Source organism: Nuphar pumila, chromosome 4 (genome assembly GCF_984573655.1).
Source record: "Nuphar pumila chromosome 4, dmNupPumi1.hap1.1, whole genome shotgun sequence".
NCBI classification, from domain to species: Eukaryota; Viridiplantae; Streptophyta; class Magnoliopsida; order Nymphaeales; family Nymphaeaceae; genus Nuphar; species Nuphar pumila.
The window spans coordinates 22610611-22631309 of NC_143252.1; the positions used below are offsets into that span (position 1 = coordinate 22610611).

General features: G+C 35.1%; 1 protein-coding gene across 1 annotated transcript in view; it reads right to left on the reverse strand.

Annotated features, from left to right (window-relative positions):
* LOC149839629 (chlorophyll synthase, chloroplastic-like) overlaps positions 1-20699 on the reverse strand; it is an 85053-nt gene that overhangs the window by 51468 nt on the left and 12886 nt on the right. Inside the window, exons 4-5 of the mRNA XM_090002697.1 lie at positions 15845-15932; positions 14471-14556 (exon numbers count right to left, since the gene is read on the reverse strand). Of these exons, the coding sequence (XP_089858823.1) occupies positions 14471-14556; positions 15845-15932 (174 nt within the window). The remainder of the gene's footprint in view (positions 1-14470; positions 14557-15844; positions 15933-20699) is intronic.

Consider the following 20699-nt stretch of genomic DNA (forward strand, 5'->3'; position numbering starts at 1 on the left):
TACATATATATATATATATGTATATGCATCTATATATATATGAATATAAATATATACGAGATTACAAATGACGATAATACATATTTTAACATCCCCCCTCAAACTTTGCGGGGAAAAAACCCGAAAGTTTGGAAAATCAAAGGGAAGTCTTGAGACGAAGTCCAATTCTTCAAAAGTCTTTAAGAAAAAACTCCATCTTCATGACAGTTTGAGCTAGGTCTTCAAGTCCAATTCCCCATCGATCGAATCCATGATGCATCTAATGTTCCACATCTTTAGCGATCCTATAGAGAATCAACAAAGAAACAAGTAAAACATATCTTTGCACTTTTACTCAAATGGACCATTTCTAACTAGCATAATTATGGATGACCTATGTTAGAAATTATGCAAATTATGCAGAAATGACACTTAAAGTTTCAAAATCATACATTATGTTAAAACAAACTGAGCGGAAGCAAATTATGCAAAAATAAATTGTAAGAATGCATAATGCATTCATAAGGTCCATCATTGGACAAATATAACCCCATAATGGGGAATAACAAAATGATCCACAAAGGGATACCACAAGAAGCCTATGAAGAGGCATAAAATACCTATGCTTTATTGAATGAGAGCCCAAAAAAGGCCATAAAGAGCATATGCATATTATCATTAAATGAATTAATACTCAAAGAACTCATTAATGATCATGCTTCAAACATGTAATGAAGTCCCAAACAAGAGAAACGAAGTCTCCAAGCATACTTTAGGTAAAATAAACCCAAGAGTTCACAATGTTTTAAAATCATTTATGAAAGTCATACTTAATTGACAAAATCCACATTTTGCATATAAGGGTGGCAAAAACCATAAGCACTTAATATATAGATTAAATGCTAAGAAATCAACTTGATATTCATATCAAAAAATATGAGTTACTTGAAAAACATAAGTCATGAATGAAATTTTGCAAATTTCAACAATAGTTTATCCATTACAAACAACTTCCTAATTAGTCCTCCAAAACCCATAAATCAAGTGTATAAGCTACTAGATCAAGAATAAAAAGCCATTAAAGGCCAAAGACACACACAAAGGTGTGTAAAAGAACCTCTTGTCTACATATAATAATACTTGAAATAAGTGCATCTACGATAAGAACAAGAGAATACATGCCAACATAGACTAAAAAGTATCTCTTGTCTACGTAAAAAATACACTTAAAACCAAGTATGTTCAGCTACTAGAACAAGAGTAATAAGCCAACCATGGGCTAAAACATAATACATCTCTTGTCTACATATGATAGCACTTGAAATGAGTGAAATAAGCCAACCATGGGCATACATCTTAAGCGACTAGAACAAGGACACAAACGCCAACATAGGCTAAAAATCACACACCATGGTGTGAATCAACGTGCCTTGTCTACATATAAAAACACTCAAGACAAGTGTGTTCAGCTACTAGACCAAGAGAGCAAAAGTCAACAAAGGGCTAAAAACACACGAAGGTGTAATAAAATTCTTGTCTACATATGATGACACTTAGATAATGGGCATAAAAGGAAAAGACTTTTAAGGCAATAAACTTGTAATGAAAATAAACCTTGAATGAAACAATATTCCTTTAAAAAGGAATACTCATAATAACATTTTGGAATAAATGCAAGTAAAACGTATCTTCAACAAGATACTACAACCGATAAAATAATATTCTTTAGAACAAATGTGTGAACATACACACCAAGAACACTTGTGAAAAAACACAAGAACACATGTGCACAACGAGCACAACATACGGAATCACAAATGTGCAAATGCACTCATAAGATTCATAAACAAATAAAAGGTTGGGCTATAATCCCAAAACATCTTGATTTTAAATGTACCTTAAAACATTTAAGGTTTCAAATACCATATGTCCATCACATTTACATAGAAGCATCCATAATATCAATGGCACAAGAGAAGAAATGAGTGTCAGACTCATAATTAGAGATCAAATAACAAATCATTTTAGAGTCCCAAGGTGCCCATAACTCACCTTAACAACCATCTATAATATGGAAGGTGGACAATCTAAAAATGATACAACACGAGGTGCCCATAACTCACCTCGACAAACATCTCTAATATAACAATACTAAGGCCAAATAAATGATGCATTAAATAACATGTGATGGACAAACATAAATGCCACAAAAGGGCAATAAACACATAAGGAATCATTTTCCAAATAAAAGTTTTTACAAAGAGGACTGATTAACAAATTGAATCAAAGGTCCAATATAATCCATCAAAACAATTTTGCATAAACACGAATTATGCTTAATCTTCAAAAGAAGTCTTGTACACCAAAAAAAGCTTACTATGCAACATAACATGAAATATTAAGCAACATCATGTGTATGAACCGATTTGGAACAAACAAGCCTTAACTATGAAAGACATAAGGTGCAATTAAACGGTGAAGTTGGTGAAGTTCAAAAAATAACAAACTTAGGCCAATATAGGCATTCATAAAGATGGTGAAGTTCGAAAAACTTATGAAATCTACTATTGCAACTTAAAAATGATAAACAATCATGAAATCTTCATAAAAGAGTATATACTCACAAGAAGATAATAAGGACCGAAAGGCTCCTTAAGGAGAGTTTGAACAAAAAACATATACAACTCCCAAAGAAGGAGAAAACTCCATTAAAGTGGAAGAAATCCCAACAAAATAGATTCATTAACAAAACCTTATGATAAATAAGATTGTACTATGGCTTAAATAAAAAGTAAACATTTATTGAGGAAAAATTTAACACTCTTAAGTTTTATCAAAAAACATGACTTAATAGATTATTACCTACTCCTAATGAAATAAGTACACAATAAACATTAGTGAAGACCATAACTTTTGTAATGAAATATGCGGAAAAGCAAAAGAGTGCATTAAGCACTTACAACATTCACTAATGAACAAACAAAAGGGCAAACACCAAAACCCACAAGAGACAATCACAACATATAAATGTCTCTTATTGAAAAGAGAGAGAACTCTCTAAATGTTGAAAACATCCTTAAGAGTGTAAAGATGGAAAGAAAATCACCATATTCCATAAGACCATTTTAAAACTTAATTCAACCGGTATTATAAAAAAAAACTTTCTTAATTAAATGTTGCTCATATAAAACGGACACATAATATGGAATTTTTCATATATGCCAACATTTTTCAAAAAACTATATTTCACAAACATTTTAATCTTAACATACCTTTCTTTAAAGACTAAACATTCATATGAAGATATTTTCATAAACAAGGTTAGGTTTAAAATGTAAATTCAAAGTTCCAACGGTCATAAATTTTTACCGACCCATTAAAGCAAGTTTTGAGCAATCATATATCTAATTTTTTGCCAAACAAGTTATCATTTAAAGTTTTTCAAAGAAAAACATACGAAAACGATTCAATGGAGTAGCAAGTAACTCAAAAAAGACATAATGACAAAAAGCACACATAAAGAAAAGAACATATTACATTCTTCATACAATACTCAAATAAATAGAATGCATACCGAATAGCTATAAGAAAGACAATAGAGAGAAACGAATACTTCACCATTTTTCTTTAACAAATTCTTGAATACCATGCTTCCCGATGCACCAAAGAGCAACTCGATCTCAACCTTGCTCTGATACCATGTTAGAAAGTGAGTTGGAATACATTGGGTTCAATAATGAACCCATACATATGCACGTGAAGTGCAAATATACCCATTAAAGGGAAACAACACAAGCACATAATGTGCTAACCCATAAAACCCATAAAAAGGGAAAAATATGACATAAAGTCATAAGTTGCATATCATTGAAGAAACAATGGACAAGGGGTAAAAACCCCATTACAATGGAGCATAAGCTCCCTCAAGAAGTAAGTAAATACAAAGGGGAGAGCCCCTATTTATAAGCAAGAAAAGGAGCCACAAAGGGGGCTCCCAAGAGAGTCGTTGGGAGCCCCCAACGGTCACATATGTGACCGTTGGAGGCTCCCCAACGACTCTTTGGGGAGCCTCCCTATGTGGCACAGCAGCCGAAAATTAAAAAGGAAAAAAGGAAAAAATAAAAAATAAAAATGGAAAATTACAAGCAATATTCCAAAGTGGAATATGCGCAAAACAGGAATTTACAGAAATACCCTTTTGGGTGAATATAAATATATACGAGATTACAAATGACGATAATACATATTTTAACACCTACATGTATCTATGTTTTACCACAGCTGAGCTTAAAATTATTTTGAGACTCAAACGTTCGTTACCTGATAAATGAGCAAAGTGCTAGCATGTTGTTGTCATTGTAATACCAGATCAATAGATATCCCTTTTATTGGCCAATAGAGACTGTATTCAAAGTAGAGCATAGTATAGCTAATTATTTTATTCCTTATTCTGTAAATCTGGTACCAATAGGAATGAAGGAGGAAAATACAGCCAGAAATGACCCCCAGTTATCTCGCAGGTGAGCAGCACCTGTATTGTTTATTTACATATGAAAACCCTTAAAAGGGTAAATTACAAATGAGTATGTGTTTACATCACAAATACATAATCTTCCACATTACAAAAACTTGACTAAAGTTCAGCAAGATGATGCGACCCTTGGCTAAGGGCAACTGTCATTGTTGTATGTGTTACCAAATGTTGTTCAGAAAAGTTGCCTCATTGCCATAAGTGATTAATAGCCAATGTTGAAACACTGCTAGGGTGCAGAAAGCCATCTGAATTGTGAAAAAACACCATCGTGGCTATAGCATCTTGGTGAATGGCATAGGACATTTTGATATAACTAGTAGAAAACCTGGCCGTTGGGCAGTTGATGCTTTTGTGGAACAATGTGTGTCCATACAGGTATGAACTAGGTTTTTCTGTCCAACTTGTGAGATATGTGGGGGGAAATCACATTACATAGTTGAGTGCATATGAACACTAGTTTCCTATGTCACAAGAACAATCCATTTTGGCCCCCGTATCATGTCCTCGTATATACTATTCATATTGAAAACTACATAAAAATGGTTGTATCCCCATATCAGTAGTTGTATCCATGAGAGAGAGTGAGTTTCTCAACCCTAGCCAAGCTTTATGCCGGCATTAGTATTATTGATAACCATGTCCCACTACAGCAACATATTAACAAAATCTGCCTTAATTATGGAACAACATACTATGGGGAAATTTATCCACCACTTTTGCATGGGGTCCTTGTGAAATGCAATAAATAGGAGCTGATTATTCCATTTTATCATCAACATGGGATCTTAATAAATATCTCAGGAGATGATAATTAAATTAAAGATGATGGAAATTTACCAAATGTGGTCACTGAGGTTTTGTTTTACACTTGAATCATTCTATTTTGCTCATGAAGGCGTCTTGGTTGGCATTTAAATAGAAGCCTCTAACAAAAGATAGTATTCACATAAAGGGATCTCACTTGGCTTAAAAATATATTGTGTTAATGTAAAACCCTAGATTTTTTTATTTGACAATTAAAATGAATAAATGATGAACTTTATGTGTATCCTGAGTGCAAATTATTGCTTTTTTTGAAATTCTTAATTTTCTTGATTTTGAATTATTATGAAATTAAGTCTCAAGTTACGAAGAACATTGCAAGAATATTTGTAAAATTTAAAATGTGGACTAAACAAGAAAGTAAATGATTTTAGACTATGAATTTTGGATTTGGATTTAATCTCATTAGATTGGACCCATAGAGTCGGACTATCTGAACAATTGTTGTTTCAACAAAAAATTTGGTTGATCAGTGACTCACCTATTAAATCGGATTCAACCTTGACATTCCTCATTTCAAAGGCATCAAAATCGACTATCTACTTGCCCAAATTGGTATTGATTTGAGCGTTTTATCATCGACCGAAATTTATGCCTAATTATAAGTGAAAAATTAATGTTTTTCAACATCAACTAAATTTTCTTGTCAATCCGTGTGCTTACGATTAAATCTAAGACCACCTCAACGATTTACGTTTCGAGGATTATCAAATTGATTATTTAAACATCAAATTATGTTGAGTCTTTGGGTCTTTAGGCCTCCCGGAAGGTTACCATGTCACTGGAGCCCAAGCCAGGGCATGAAGTTTTCACTTTTTTCTCTATCTTAATTAATTTCGAAATTTAATGAATTAGGACCCATAATTTATTATTTTATTTTATTAATAAAAAAATTTCATAAATATTAACCTCTTATATTAGAGATGGGACTCTTGCCTAAGTTCATCTATAAATAAAGGCCCTCATTAAAAGGAATAAAAAGATTAGTTCTCTCTCTCTCTCCCATTCTCATTAGAATCCTCTATTTTCTTCCTTTTTCATCTTCTTTTTCTTCCTTCTTTCTTCTTCTTAGAACTTTTCCAGCAACCATTAAACTTGCACATACTTTGGTGGTTGTGATGGTGCAGAGATCGGATTACCCGATTATCTCTTTTTACCCTAAAGATCTATTGATTCTCAGGTAAGATTTATGTAGTAGATGCTTTCTACGTACATTAAGCATGCATATCTTAATTATTTTAGTTTTCAACAACATATTTACATGTTTTGATCTATTATGCATGTTTTCTTTGTTGAAAAAATTGTTATTTGGACTCGAAGAAGACGAATCGTGAGTTTTTCATAAAAATGATTTTGAGAAACATGCCTAAATAGGGTTTCTTCGTTGGTTTGTATTCAATTCAGTCATAACTTGATTATTGTTGGTGTTATTCATGAGTTAATCCATATTGAATCTGATCAAATCTAAAAAAATGAGATTTTGACTCATCTCTGATAAAAGATATAAACGCCCAAGAAAAATGACTCCAAATATTTTATAAAAAATTTGGGTGAATATTAACACATAATAACAGACCGTGTAAAAAGGGTTTGGTTAAAAACATTTTATATAAATTTCAAGAAAAACATTAATCTGATGAAAATCATGCAATTTACAGATTATGGATCGAAACTCTATCATAATAGGGTTTCGTAAAAGATTTTTCATTATTTTTGTATTTATTATTGTTGAGATATGTTTGTTGGACTGTGTTCTTGACAAATACAGGTAACCACGGTAAAAATTTTGTGATTTTATATGCATTTTGTTAATCCTAACAGATTTTATAAAAATGGATCATTAGGGATCCAAATTTCCCCTGACGACTTATGCTTGTGATTAACTTGTACCATGTTTGGACCTTGTGGTTTTAATATATTTTTGACATGTATGGTATATTATCAGTGTTTGTAAACCTTATTGAATCATAAATAAAGTGCTAAACATTTGGAAAGATCTGAATAGTAAGATACCTTAATTGAACTTGTAGAGAGCATGTTTATGCATTTATCTTGTAAGCATGAGGTGTGCCATTAAATTCTCAATTGAATTGCAAATATAAATTATGCACACACACCACACGTAGTTGTAGATATCTATTGATGCTATGGTTGCCTATATGTTATCCTGATTTGAGTGCAGGATATACAAAAAAATGTGATACTTATTGTAACGCCCCAAAATTTTGAACTTTATAATTTCCTTGAAATAGTTGAAAAATTCATTTTCTTTAACGAGTTTATTTTTAAAATCAGCGAAAACGATTTCTTCAAAAGAAAAATGACAAGTTTGACAACTTTGGGCACGTTAGCAAGAGAAGAAGGATTTACCACGGACGATCTGCAATAATACTTAGGAAACCATTTCTTCTATTAAAAGAGAGTGTCAGGTTTGTACAAAATTTGGATTTCCTAAAAGGAAATTGTAACAAAAACCAAAATATCCAGAAGAATAACTACGAGCAGAAACAGTGGATCTTGAAGTCATCTTGCAGTCGCGTCATCGCCTGTGATGCACCTATTTGTCACTTGTACCCATGAAATGGGTTAGTTTTGCGAAAAACTAGTCGGTGAGCACAAAAACAGAAAGAACTAAATTAGGCATAAATAATTTATGCACCAGGTAGTAACGAGCAAACTAAGCAGATAAACTGGAGAAACAAGCTAAGTACAACAAACTGAAAGGTAAGCATGCTTAATTTAGTTATTGCTTGTTAACCGGCCATGCGGGTACATACATGGCACGTGAGTCGAAACAGTCGAGACCAAGCCGAGTGTTATTATGTTAAGTATTTTAAGATACCTCGGTTGTCTGACTGAATCTTATTCTTATGGAAACGACCGATGGTCAAGAGAGTAAGTCCCCAAGGCCTGATAAGGATGCATCCAACTTCTGCAAAAGTGTTAAGCTAACTATTGTAGCCCCAATCCCCCCCCCTAACCTCCGATGACTAAGGAAGATGGGTCTTTTCCCCGTAAAAAGTCATAAATGGTCTGTCCATCGGAGTTGGTACCCTTCGTCCTCTCTCTTGACGAAGCCAAGTGGAATTGAGCGCGACGAGGTTTCTTAGTCGTTGCATCATTCTTCATGCTCTGGTCCATTAGACCAAAATGAGCATCTTGCCTATGAAGGCGATCCCATTTTTTTTATAAGTGTTTTCAACAATGTGCACAAAGCACTAATCGAGGTCATATGACCATCTCATCCAATCGTCGTAGTACTAGCAAGCCTCGCATGTTCAAGAGCACACTACAAGGAAAGGGATATAGGTCCTCAATAGGAGCCTCAAGAGTGTGTTTCGCAAAGATATAATGTTTTTAAAAAGTTATCTTAACATTCTAAATCTTTTGAAACGATCAACAACTTGCCTACATATGGCATATGATTTTCTCGAATCTCGCATCCGATGACGCAGTGTCTGGGTGCTATGCACGTCTCGACACTGGTCTTGGTAAATGGGTTTCGCAAAAGAACTCATCACCTAACAACTTGATCTTGTCCCAGATCAAGGATTTTCCCAAAACATATCAGGTAAAAAAAGTGGAAAAGGTATTCCTCCCGAATACACTGAGTCGATGGCAAGGCAAAAACGAAAGACAATAATGCGAAAAGCAAGAGCCTGGGCGCGAAGCGTGACGGCAAACAGAAACAGGAAATGCGAAAGCAAAGGACAAGGATCGTGAAACCGCGTCCTTGAATTAAAAGACAATAAATAGTAAATACGAAAGCAAAAGCCTGAGCGCAAAGCGTGACGGCAAACAGAAACAGGAAATGCGAAAGCAAAGAACAAGGATCGCGAAACCGCATCCTTGAATTAAAAGACAGTAAGTAGTAAATACGAAAACAAAAGCATGGGCGCAAAGCGCGACAGCAAACAGAAACAAGAAATGCGAAAGCAAAGGACAAGGATCGCGAAACTGCATCCTTGAATTAAAAGTGTACTTATATACGTATATGTATATAAATATGTAATTAAGTCCTTTCAATCTTTAATTATTTAAGCTTGATTTAATTATTTAAGTCCTTGTGCAACTTCTCCTACCTTGGGGTATTGCGAGAAAGAAGTCGTCTACGAGCGTAGGTGATCGTTGGTTTAGTTCGCGGGGCACGAACGGGCTCCGTTGCATAACACTGCAAAAGTACGTTGTTTAGCATGCGAAAAACGAATAAGGATAGGGAGAAGACTCGATTTCTCTGCAACTCAATGCAGGGGTCATCGGCCCCTACAGTTATGAAAAAGAACGGGGTAGGGTCCAATGACCCATGCCACCAAAGGAGACAAGTGCAGGGGCCATCGGCCCCTGCCGGATATTTTAAAGAAGGGCAGGGGCCATTGGCCCCTGCCGTGATAAAAGTAAGAGGGGCAGGGGCCTTTGGCCCCTGCTGGGTCTTCAAAAGAGAGGCAAGGGCCTTAGGAGGCCCTTGCTGGGTTTTAAAGAAAAGAGGGGCAGGGGCAGGGGCAGGGGCCGATGTCCACTGCTAAGGAAACGAGTAGAGAGGGGGAGCGCAGGGGCCAAAGACCCCCCTGCGGCTCATCAAGAGAGGAGGCAGGGGCCAATGGCCCCTGTCGAGCCTTTGCTCGACAGAAAAAAAAGAGACAGGGGCCAGAGGCCCCTGTCGGTCAAGAGAGGGGCAGGGGCCATCGACCCCTGCTGGATTTCCAAAAATGAGGCAGGAGCCGAAGGCTTCTGCTTCCTTTCTTAAGGGAAGGGAAGGAGCCATCGGTCCCTACACGAAAGAGAAGGGCAGAGGCCATGGCCCCTGCCGGAACGGTAAAAAGTGCAAAGGCTGGAGACCCCTGCCTGCTAAAAAGATGAAAGCAAGGGGGGCGGAGCCCCTTGCCTGACGGAAAAAGGGAAGAGGAAGGCACGGCAGGGGCCGCCGGCCACCTGCTGGCCTTCCGGCGAACCCAGAGGAAGGAAAGTGAGAGGAGAAGGGGGGGGGTGGTTACCTGGGCTGCCGAGGGGAGCTCGTCGGAGGGGAGGGAGGTTGTCGGGGAGGAGGGCACGCCGGAGAGTGGTTGCCGAAGAGGGGCTGGCCGGCGTCGGCAAATGAGAGAGAGAGAGATGGAGTCGGGGGGAGAGAGAGCAGAGACAGATGGGAGAGATGAGAGAGAGTCGGGGGATCGGGGGAGGCTCGTAATCCCTCCCCTCTCGCCTTTTTATAACACATAGGGGGGGCGGGCGGGCCCCTGTGTCGCCCACGGCCAGCCCCCGAAAGCCCTCTTTCGATGGGCCAAATTTTTTTTTTCTTCTCTTTAAACTGGGTTTTACACTTATGCTAAGTATCAAAACGGCTGTAAGTCAGTGTGCATTCAATGCAATGCGAAATGCAAATAGAGTAAATGCCCATGGTAAGTTCACGGTGCAAATGCATTCTAGAATAATTTATTTTATTGTATGCAACACCTCCATACTCACACACTTCACTTAATTGTGGATATCTAGGATTCTTATGATTATAGTTCGGAGATCATGCTTGTCATGATTGTAGTTAGCGGAATATGAAATATGTTTGTTGCAGGTACACATGTGTGTAGGTTTGAATGCATGTGCACTTATGAATGTATAATATGTACGCAATGTGTGTCATCATACTTTGGTTTGCGCATACTATGTTGTTTTGTATATTTGTATGAATTTGATACATGGTGCACATATAACTACTATGGATACGTGTAAGTATTCGACACATACTATGAATGCTATATATATTGTCTTGTCATATATTGGTCAATGAGATTTTGACCTACCTTTCTTACTCAATTATATCTAAGGTGAGATATCGATTCATGTAGTGAAAAATGTATATATGACTTTCATCTTTTGTGCATAACTCGAACTACGTAAAAATTACGTATGTTGAGGTGTAGTTGCTTCATATTATAAAATGTGCATGTTCACATATTCATGCACAGAACTCATGATTTATTTAGGCATGCTTTGAGGTTCAATTTACGAAATACAATGTTCTTTGTGACGATGATATGATGTGTAGGATAATATTCTTATGTATGATATGATTCAAATGTCACGTGATATGAAATTATGAATGGATACGATAAATGTTTAAGTTCAATAGTAAACTATGGTTCATGAAACCTTATTTGCTTAAATGTGTGATTTTATAATTTTAATACCATATGAATTGATGTATGATGTGATGCTTATTATTGTAAAAATATTTGTGCCAGTGTTGGTGGTTATACATCCTGAGAGTAGTCAATTGTATTAATGCATGTATGACAATAGTTTTCACTGGATATGGTACTCATTAAGAAACTACTCCCAAAGGATTCTCTATCAGGTAATTCGGTTAGAGCAGTAAGTCCCTGTGAGGAAGTGCATTGTCCAAGAGCGGGTAGCCCACGAAGACAGTATATTCTTATGAGGAAGTACATTATCCAAGACCAGACAGTTCATCCGTCTAGGGCAGTAACTCCTTGTAAGGTCGTAAATTTCTCAGAGCAGGTGATCCGACATGGATCTTGTAAATCTTTATTATGAATAAATGAAATGTTATGATCAATGGTGATGATCTTCTGAGTTGATTGAGATAGCAGTTATGAATCTATATATTTGACTTTTCTGTTGTAGCATGATTATATGTTGAACTCAGATGTGAGAATCAAATCCTTATTGATTTTAGATCATGATATGAGGTTGTGATTTTAGAGCATATAGGTGAATGACACATCACGCCTACAAATGACTAGGTTGACTTATTAGGTGAATAAGACATCACGCCTACATTGTTTTGTTGCAAATGATTACATTATAATTGTCATGTTTGAATATATCATACTCATGTATCATGATTTATGTGTATCATGAATATCTAACTTATTTACTTAGAAAGTATGTGTGTGTGTTTCACGCTGGAATGGTCAAATATGATTTGACCTATTATTTATAAGAATTATGAATGCATATGAAAATAATGCATTGATCTAAATGTCTTATATATATATATATGATGACTTATATGTCTCGAATGGATATGGATTATGCTTTAAGAGGTGAGATATCATGATCATCATTATGGCATAAAGTCACGCCCTCAGGTAGAATTCTCTCAGAGCAGTCGCTACCTCTCACGGTCTGGCTCCGTCCTTAGGAGATACGACTCAGGAGTTACTCGAAAAAATTAAAATACATAGCATAATAAACACCGGGTAGTTTGGTTGTTTCGGGTTGGTCCTACGTCATACCCAGGTAAGCTATGGTCATCAAGTGGAACATAAAATACTTGATCACTTTACTTTACTGCATTTTATTTATGTTCCTGAAAGTTTGTGAATTCATGCTCATTGATACATATCTTGATCTCATTTGGATTTGATATTATAAATGTTTGGAATTGTTATTTTATACTTGTTTATGAATTATGGATGCATGAATAGCTTGTGAAAATCTTATATTTGCTTTGTTGATAGTTGATACAAATTCGAAGTTATTTATATCATGCAAGTTTTATGTGTTGTATCTTGCATTAGCTATGTGAATTTTACTCGAACTTTTCAAAGTCTCATTCTTTAAAAATAAAATTGTTTTTCAGGTGATATGTGATAGCAGGAGCGAGTATAGGATGTTGGAGTGGTTATGCATGTTGATGTTTTCGATGATCCCAAGGGCTTTTTGTTTATGTTAAATTTAATAATTATTGATTATTTGAATGACTATTTAATTGAACAACTACATTTATGGTTCAATACTGAAATGCGATTATTTAATGTTCAGTAAATCGCTATTCGTGGTATGTGATGGGAGTAAACTTTAAAATTTAATGTGCCCGGGATATTTAACCCAGAAACCAGTTTATGAAATTGAATTTCAAAAATCAATATATTTTCGCTGTGTTTGATCAAATAAGAAATAACTTAAAGGATTTTGTCATTTGGATGCTTTATTTTCGAACTTTGTTCTATGAAGCTATTAAACGTCGGTGCATGCGCAAGCTGACTCCATAGAGCTTATTTCGGTTAAGGCAATGTCAATGATAAAAGACTTGGTTTGATAATTTCTTTTATGTAATGGTTCGATTGGATTCATTAACGATGGTTCCGTACTGGATTTGTTACTAGGAGGCTAAGACACGTTCGCGCTTGCGCTCAGGCGGGCCCGTCTAGTACTTGATACGGTTGAAATGAGTCTTTTGATGAGACTGTTGCATCATTACATTTTGGAAAAGGAAAAAAAATAAAATCAACCTTTTGTTAACTTAAAAAAAAAATCCTGGTATTTTTGGATTGAAATTTGTCAAGCCGTTACAGTTAAATATGATACGACTTTCTTTGGGAATAGTGCATGTTTTAATTATTTGCCATACTTGCTTGGACAGTGAGAACTTCTCAATACAAAAGATATGGTGGACATTATTGGTGCAAAAGAGATGTAAGCCTTCTCTTAGTTGGTGCACAAAGTAGAACTCTCCAACAACTAATAGTCTTCCAAGATGGCGGTATTGCTTTGCTACCAAACATATTATGTGCAAAATGTGGTAGAAAGATGTCTTTCATTTTAGGATTGGAAAATGCTTTAATGTTTACATATCTTTCTTTTTAGGATTGGAAAATGCTTTAATGTTTACATGCACATGCCTGGATAGAGGAATTCAAGGGTATTGAGGATGGATTTGGCAACAAAAAAAACACTTTTTGCAACTCTGCACAAAAACAAGCAAAAACGGTAGACAATTTTAAGGAACATGGATAAATAAAAAACGTCTTTGTTCATGACAACAAACAAGACTTAAGATACTTTGAAGACGATGTGAACCAATTTATTTTACCCATACTCAAAAGGAAAATGATGGCAAAGACACTGAGTCATATGCAAGGCCTAGTGAACTAGTTGTATTGGGAAAGACATGGAACGCAAAAATTCTTCACTAGCACAGTAGTCAAATTTATAAGATGGGTTTAGGCACAAAGCATGCATATGCAACTATGATGATTGATTGATTGATTAAATTTATTTATTTATTTGTAAGAAAAAGGCTAGCACTGGCTTAATTGTTTTGGAAATACTCAGAGCAATAGGTTTTGCCCCGTCCTAAGGCTGCACACACACACACACACAGAAAGAGAGAGAGACCTGTGTATATCCGGTAAGGCATGGACCAGACATTATCATGCAAACAATAGATTTTGCAACATCTTCAACAGTCCAGTGAAAATTGCCTGCAACATGATTTCATTAGGCACATTAAAGGAGTTTAATAGAAATAGAAGCTATTAATGTCGTGGAAATAAACCCAAAATTGCTCAAGCAATTTATTCCCCTTCATCCATCAGAGAATATTTTGATTAGTCAAACTATATCGGATTGCAGATAAGAAAGCATCGGTGATGCAGAAAGAGCCACATTTTCTCTAGATAATTAGGGAAACAATACAAGGCAGATTTTGGTGTGTCTTTTAATGTATAGTCTATAGACCACAAAAACAAGGACAAAGGTATGTAACGACAGGTCATAGTGTACCAAAAAAGTATATTTTCATGTTCAAATGAGTTCTAGAATCAACTTTCATCAGCCAAAATTCAGTCTCCTTTTCTACACTAAACATTGTTGAGAAAGCAAATGAACTATGATATTCTTCTGAACTATATGCTTGGTTGATAACAAATATAAATGCAAAATTAACTGAAGTAGTGAAAATGAAAAATGGCATTCCTACTATACCTTTAAGAGTATCCTCCACATTTCTGTGTTGTGTTTCATAGAGTTTTTGTATTATGCACAATTAGTTGAACTTGATATACAAGTCTTCTGAGAAATTAAATTATTGAAAGCCAGCATATCAATTTCTTTCTCTGCTTAAACTGTATGTGTCATAAAAAAGTAAAGATAAAAAATTAAGAGTTCTATACAGATCATTAAATACTGCACAAAATGGGAACAAATACCACAGTCCTTAATGCTTCATGCAAATAATACATTTTTAATGCCTTGACAAGTCAGACTTTTATGGGGGATGAACAGTGTTAGATCATGAAGATTGAATGGAAGTTTGCTAAAAGGAACTACAATTTTCTTCTGGCCATGACCTAAGGTGCATGACATAATCTCATGGATTAAGGATCCATATCATGCAACCTGCAATTTAGCACGGTTAAGCCTTTTTTCTTAGAAATGGTAATGTAATGACCTCCTGAATGCATTAATGCCAAAAGAGTTCAAGTGAGAAGTCTCAATTTTACATGTATTATTAAACTTTCTTTCTTCTGAAAGAAGGTAAACTTACATGTATTATTATTAAACATCGTTGTAGCCATTCCTGTATCTCCCTTATCTAGAAAGTATGATAGTTGTCCTCTACTTAAATATTATTGTATAAACTAATGACATCCTTATTATTAACGGAGAAACAAAAAAATTGTTAACAGAACGAAGCATGTTACTTTTCAGAAATAAGTTGATTTCTTGACAAAATAAATGAATATGATTCATAAATTTATTAAACCATACCTGAAGCAGCTGCTCCACAAACAACTCCCCAAACCAATGGTGGCCAAGTAACAGGCTTAGTGAGTTGGAGCCGAATTTTCCATTTGTCCTGTGAATCCAAAGGTTAGAAGTAGAATAAAGATTGGATGAGAAGCCATAATCAGAAGGTGAAGTGGAAAATATAGTTTCAAAAATAAAAGCATGTTCATAATATATTTTTCACCTGAACATCCTTGAAAGATAGGTGATTTTTTCGCCTGAACATGCTCAAGTATTGGGCTTTAACATTTTATAGAACAATATATTCCGTTAGATTTTTGGTCCATGATCTTGCAAACAAGAGGAAGATACAAAATAAAGCTTTGAAGCTTTCTCACAGTATATGGATTTTGTTGTAACTCTAGGATCTCCATGAAAAGCATTTAGAACACAGGTAGCAATGAAGATGCTTGAAGAATTGAATAGTTTGAAGATCATGGAGCAAATGCAAATTACTACACTTCATGCATACAAGTAAAGGGGGTTCTCCCTGGCTTCATATCTCTTAAGAAATGTAATATTTCATAATTTTTCCCATATTTTTAAGCTCGAAAATGTGATTTTTAATTAAATATTCATATTGAATATATCAAAATTGCTCAAAAATCATTAAATATGGTTGACGCCAATAGGGGTCTCGACTCGGTCCAGGGCCCATTAAAGATATTTAAAAATGATATGAAAAACATGTTAAATTTATTTATTTTAACATTTAAATTTGAGTGAAATTCAGGAGTGAAATGGATCTAGGACCATAGTTAGATCCGTTTTGAAACGTAGATCTTGTATGAGATTTTTTTATTGAATTTGGACATCGGTTGGTTCAGAAAATGCATTTTTCTGATTTGACTGACCTCTATTTTTGAGTCTTTTTTTATTTGGATCGAACTTGACTCGCTTCGTTTACATTTGGACTGATGTTAATATGGACCTGGACCTAGTCCTGGGTATTAACTAGTGCTTGGTATGGGCTAAGATTCAATTGGAAATGGATATGGATTTGGATTATGGGTCCAACCCGAACCCATAATTCATCCATGCCTTTTAAAATAAAAAAATGAATTTAAACTTTAAGAACATAAAAGTGAAATATAACTTTAAAGAGGAAATGATAAGGTAGAGTTACCTTGGGTAGAACTCTACCCTACTTGTACTCATCTAGAAGGGGGCATCCCCCCCCCCTTATGTGGAAACTTCCACAAGATAAAGATAGAAAAAATACATATAGATAAATAAAATATGAGATAATAAAGAGGTAGGTAGAGGTAGAGTTCTACCTTGGGTAGAACTCTCCCTAACCATCTAGAAGGGGGTGTCACCCCCGCCCCCTAGAGGCCTATCTATTATAAAAAAAAAGACTCTCTCTCTCAAATCGTCACTTAGAGAGAGAGAGAGGAAAGAGGGAAAAGAAAAACAAAGAAAGAAGAAAAGAGAAAAGAAAAAAACATGAATAGAGAGAAAGAGAAAAAAAAAAGAAGCCTCTTTCAATGTCTCCTCCTTCCTCTAAGTTTTTCATACATCTCAAATCAAGGTACGGGTTATTTCTATTCCGATGAGTGGGAAGAGTAGCATGGATTAAATCAAGTATGGATTTGAAGGAAAATCAAATCTGTATATTTTTACACGGATTCATGAATTTTTACAAATCTGGAATTATTTTTGGTTGGGTCGATTCTCCTTTTCAGCATATATATATATATATATATATATATATATATATATATATATATATATATATATATATATATATATATATATATATATATATATATATATGTGACATTAATTCCAGCCATCGACTTTTTCTATTTCTTAGCATAAACACGAATTTAAAAAAAAGGCTGCATGTTTATGAGATTTGTCACACAGGGTTTATGGACCCTGATCTGCATTTTTTTTCCTTGAATCGAATCCACGATCCTGAAAGTTGAATCAATAGATGTTTTTGTATTAAATTTTGTGGTATCATTGAGATTTGCATGTTTTTTTTATATATTCATTGATCATGTGAATGAGCCAGGCCCATAAGCTTTTATTTATTTGTTGGGCATGTTGTTGTTCATACTTGTGCAGTGACAGTAAACATGTTGTCAGCATGTTGCTGTTCATACTTGTGCAGTGGCAGCGAACATGTCAGCATTTTGTTGTGAGCAGTGATAGCAAACATGCTGTCAGCATTTTGTTGTTCATACTTGCGCAGTGACAGAGAACATGTTGTCAGCATTTTGTTGTTCATACTTGTGCAGTGACAGCGAACATGCCGTCAGCATGTTGTTTATACTTGAGCAGTGATAGCGAACATATTGTCGGCATGTTGTTGTTCATACTTGTGCAGTGACAGCGAACATATTGTCAACATGTCGCTGCTCATATACGTGCAGCGACAGCAAGGATACGGTATGCATATTGCTGCATATATGTATGCAGCAACAGCAGGTAAGTGGTATGTTGCTCACTTATGTGCAGCAGCTTTAAGCATGTTACTGCATTATATTGTTGTCACATGTATATACACAGCTCTGTACGCAATCTGGTTTCGGATTGTTGTATATATATATAGAGATCGGTATGCAATTCGGTTTCCGATTGCAGTACGATATGTGCATACATATGTGCTTGGTCAAATGCGCATTCGTCTGTGTTGTGGATGTGCATTGGTGCTACGGTCAATACATGCAGGAAATCAATTTGACAATCTAATTTCTACTGAAATTGTAAAATCTGATCAATTTTGGATATTTATTTAAATCTGAGATGAATATATGCTGAAACCGGTCGATTTTAAAGGTTTGGGTTTTGGCTAATGTGATGAATCTGATAAGATTGCATTCATTCATTTGCCATGAATGTGAATTTATATTGTGCATCATGAACATAAGTTTGTATATTTATGTTGATTTATGTTCACTGGAATTTTGCAATGTGATGAATTATTTATTAAATTGAAGAGTGGTTGTGTATGAACCACTGATAAGCCTATGAAGGCCAGGAGCATGTGTTGCTCATGAGTTAGTGAAACTCTTTATGCATTGCAAAATGATTTCTGAAAAGTTGGTTTCTGAATTAATTACACTTTTGAATTGATATGAGTTGAACTGACACACTAGTATGGCATGATGGCTCATTGCTAGAAGGGGTGTCTAGTAAGCATTTATGGGATCATATTAGAAGGGTCGGAAGGAAAGGTGGAGGAAACTCATATGGCTAATGAACCAGCTAGCAGGGCGGCTTGGACTGTTTATGTCGTTGCTGCAAATAGACTGCCTACACAAGTTTGAATGCAAGCTAAATGTAACGACCTCAACTGATCCTTGAAAAATAGCAAAAAAAAAAATTCTAAAAGTATTTGCAGAAAACCTCCCAAGGACTCGGGGTACTTCATAAATTTAATATAACCAATCCATGCATTGAATCAACTTAAAATAATAAAATAAACTTTATATCATTAATCAATAAGTCGAAAAGTCTAAAAACATAAAATCGACTCTAGCATAATCTTGCACCGTAGTCAGAACCCAAACACCAAGTCACAGTCGCTCGTCCTCCAGCCAACCAATCCTACATGTCACTGAGCATCTATGCCTTTAAAGCACTTTTAAGAAAACTGGTAAGAACCAAAGTCCTTGTACGAATTCCTCTACAAATTCAACAGTAAAGGAAATAGCATAAATTAATTCACACGTAAATTTTACAGAAAATTACAAACAATAACTTGTCATTCAAGTATTCAATCAAATATAATGTAAAATCAAATATGCAAAAATACACGAACTAATGTTAAACAGTAAAATATACATGATTCAATGCACATGCATGAATAACTTATTAAGTTATTTATCAGAGTTGTTTTTTCATGCATGTCCCTATTAAATTCATACAACTTAAAATAATAAATTAAACTTTATATCATTAATCAATAAGTAGAAAAGTCTAAAAACATAAAATCGACTCTAGCATAATCATGCACCCTAGTCATAACCTAAACACCAAGTCACAGTCTCTCATTCTCCTGCCAGCCAGTCCTACATGTCATTAAGCATTTATACATGTAAAACAGTTTTAAGAAAATGGGTAGGAACTGAAGCCCTCGTTCGAATTCCTCTAAAAATTCATCAGTAAAGAAAATAACATAAATTAACTCATGCATAAATTTCAGAGAAAATCACAAGCAATAACTTACCACAATTATCTTACCATTCAAACATTCATTCAAATATCATGCAAAATCAAATATGCAAAGATGCATAAACTGATGTTGAAGAGTAAAATATGCATGATTCAATGCACATGCATGAATAACTTATTAAGTTATTTATCAAAGTTGCTTTTATATGCATGTTCCTATTAAATGCACACAAATTTAATTTTTCTTTTTTCTTAAACCCGCGAATACTCAAAACGAGCATAAGTCCCGAGGTTCAAGTTAGGTTCTCAGTTATAACTTAACACACAATTTGTATTTTATTTACTGGGTTTCATAATTGTTCCTCGACCGATATAAAAAATCCTCACCTTCTATCAGAACATTAAAAATCTTCAACTAATGTCGAGACATCAATGAAAATATTCAACCATTGACGTCACTTTCTTGGTATACCAATAACTACAGTTGGGTCAATAACACCGTCCCTAGGCAAAGTGGCTGAAAGCTCCCTAAAATCATGATCAGGAAGTGAACCACACATCGTGTTCTGGGGAACAATCGCAGACAGAGTTTTAGTATCCTCGCGGTCCCCCATGACCGTCATCGAAGATTCCCACACTATAGAAGCGACATCAAGGAAGAGATTAATTACATGGTTTTGGTCTCTTTTATCATTTCAAATTAGTCTCAAGT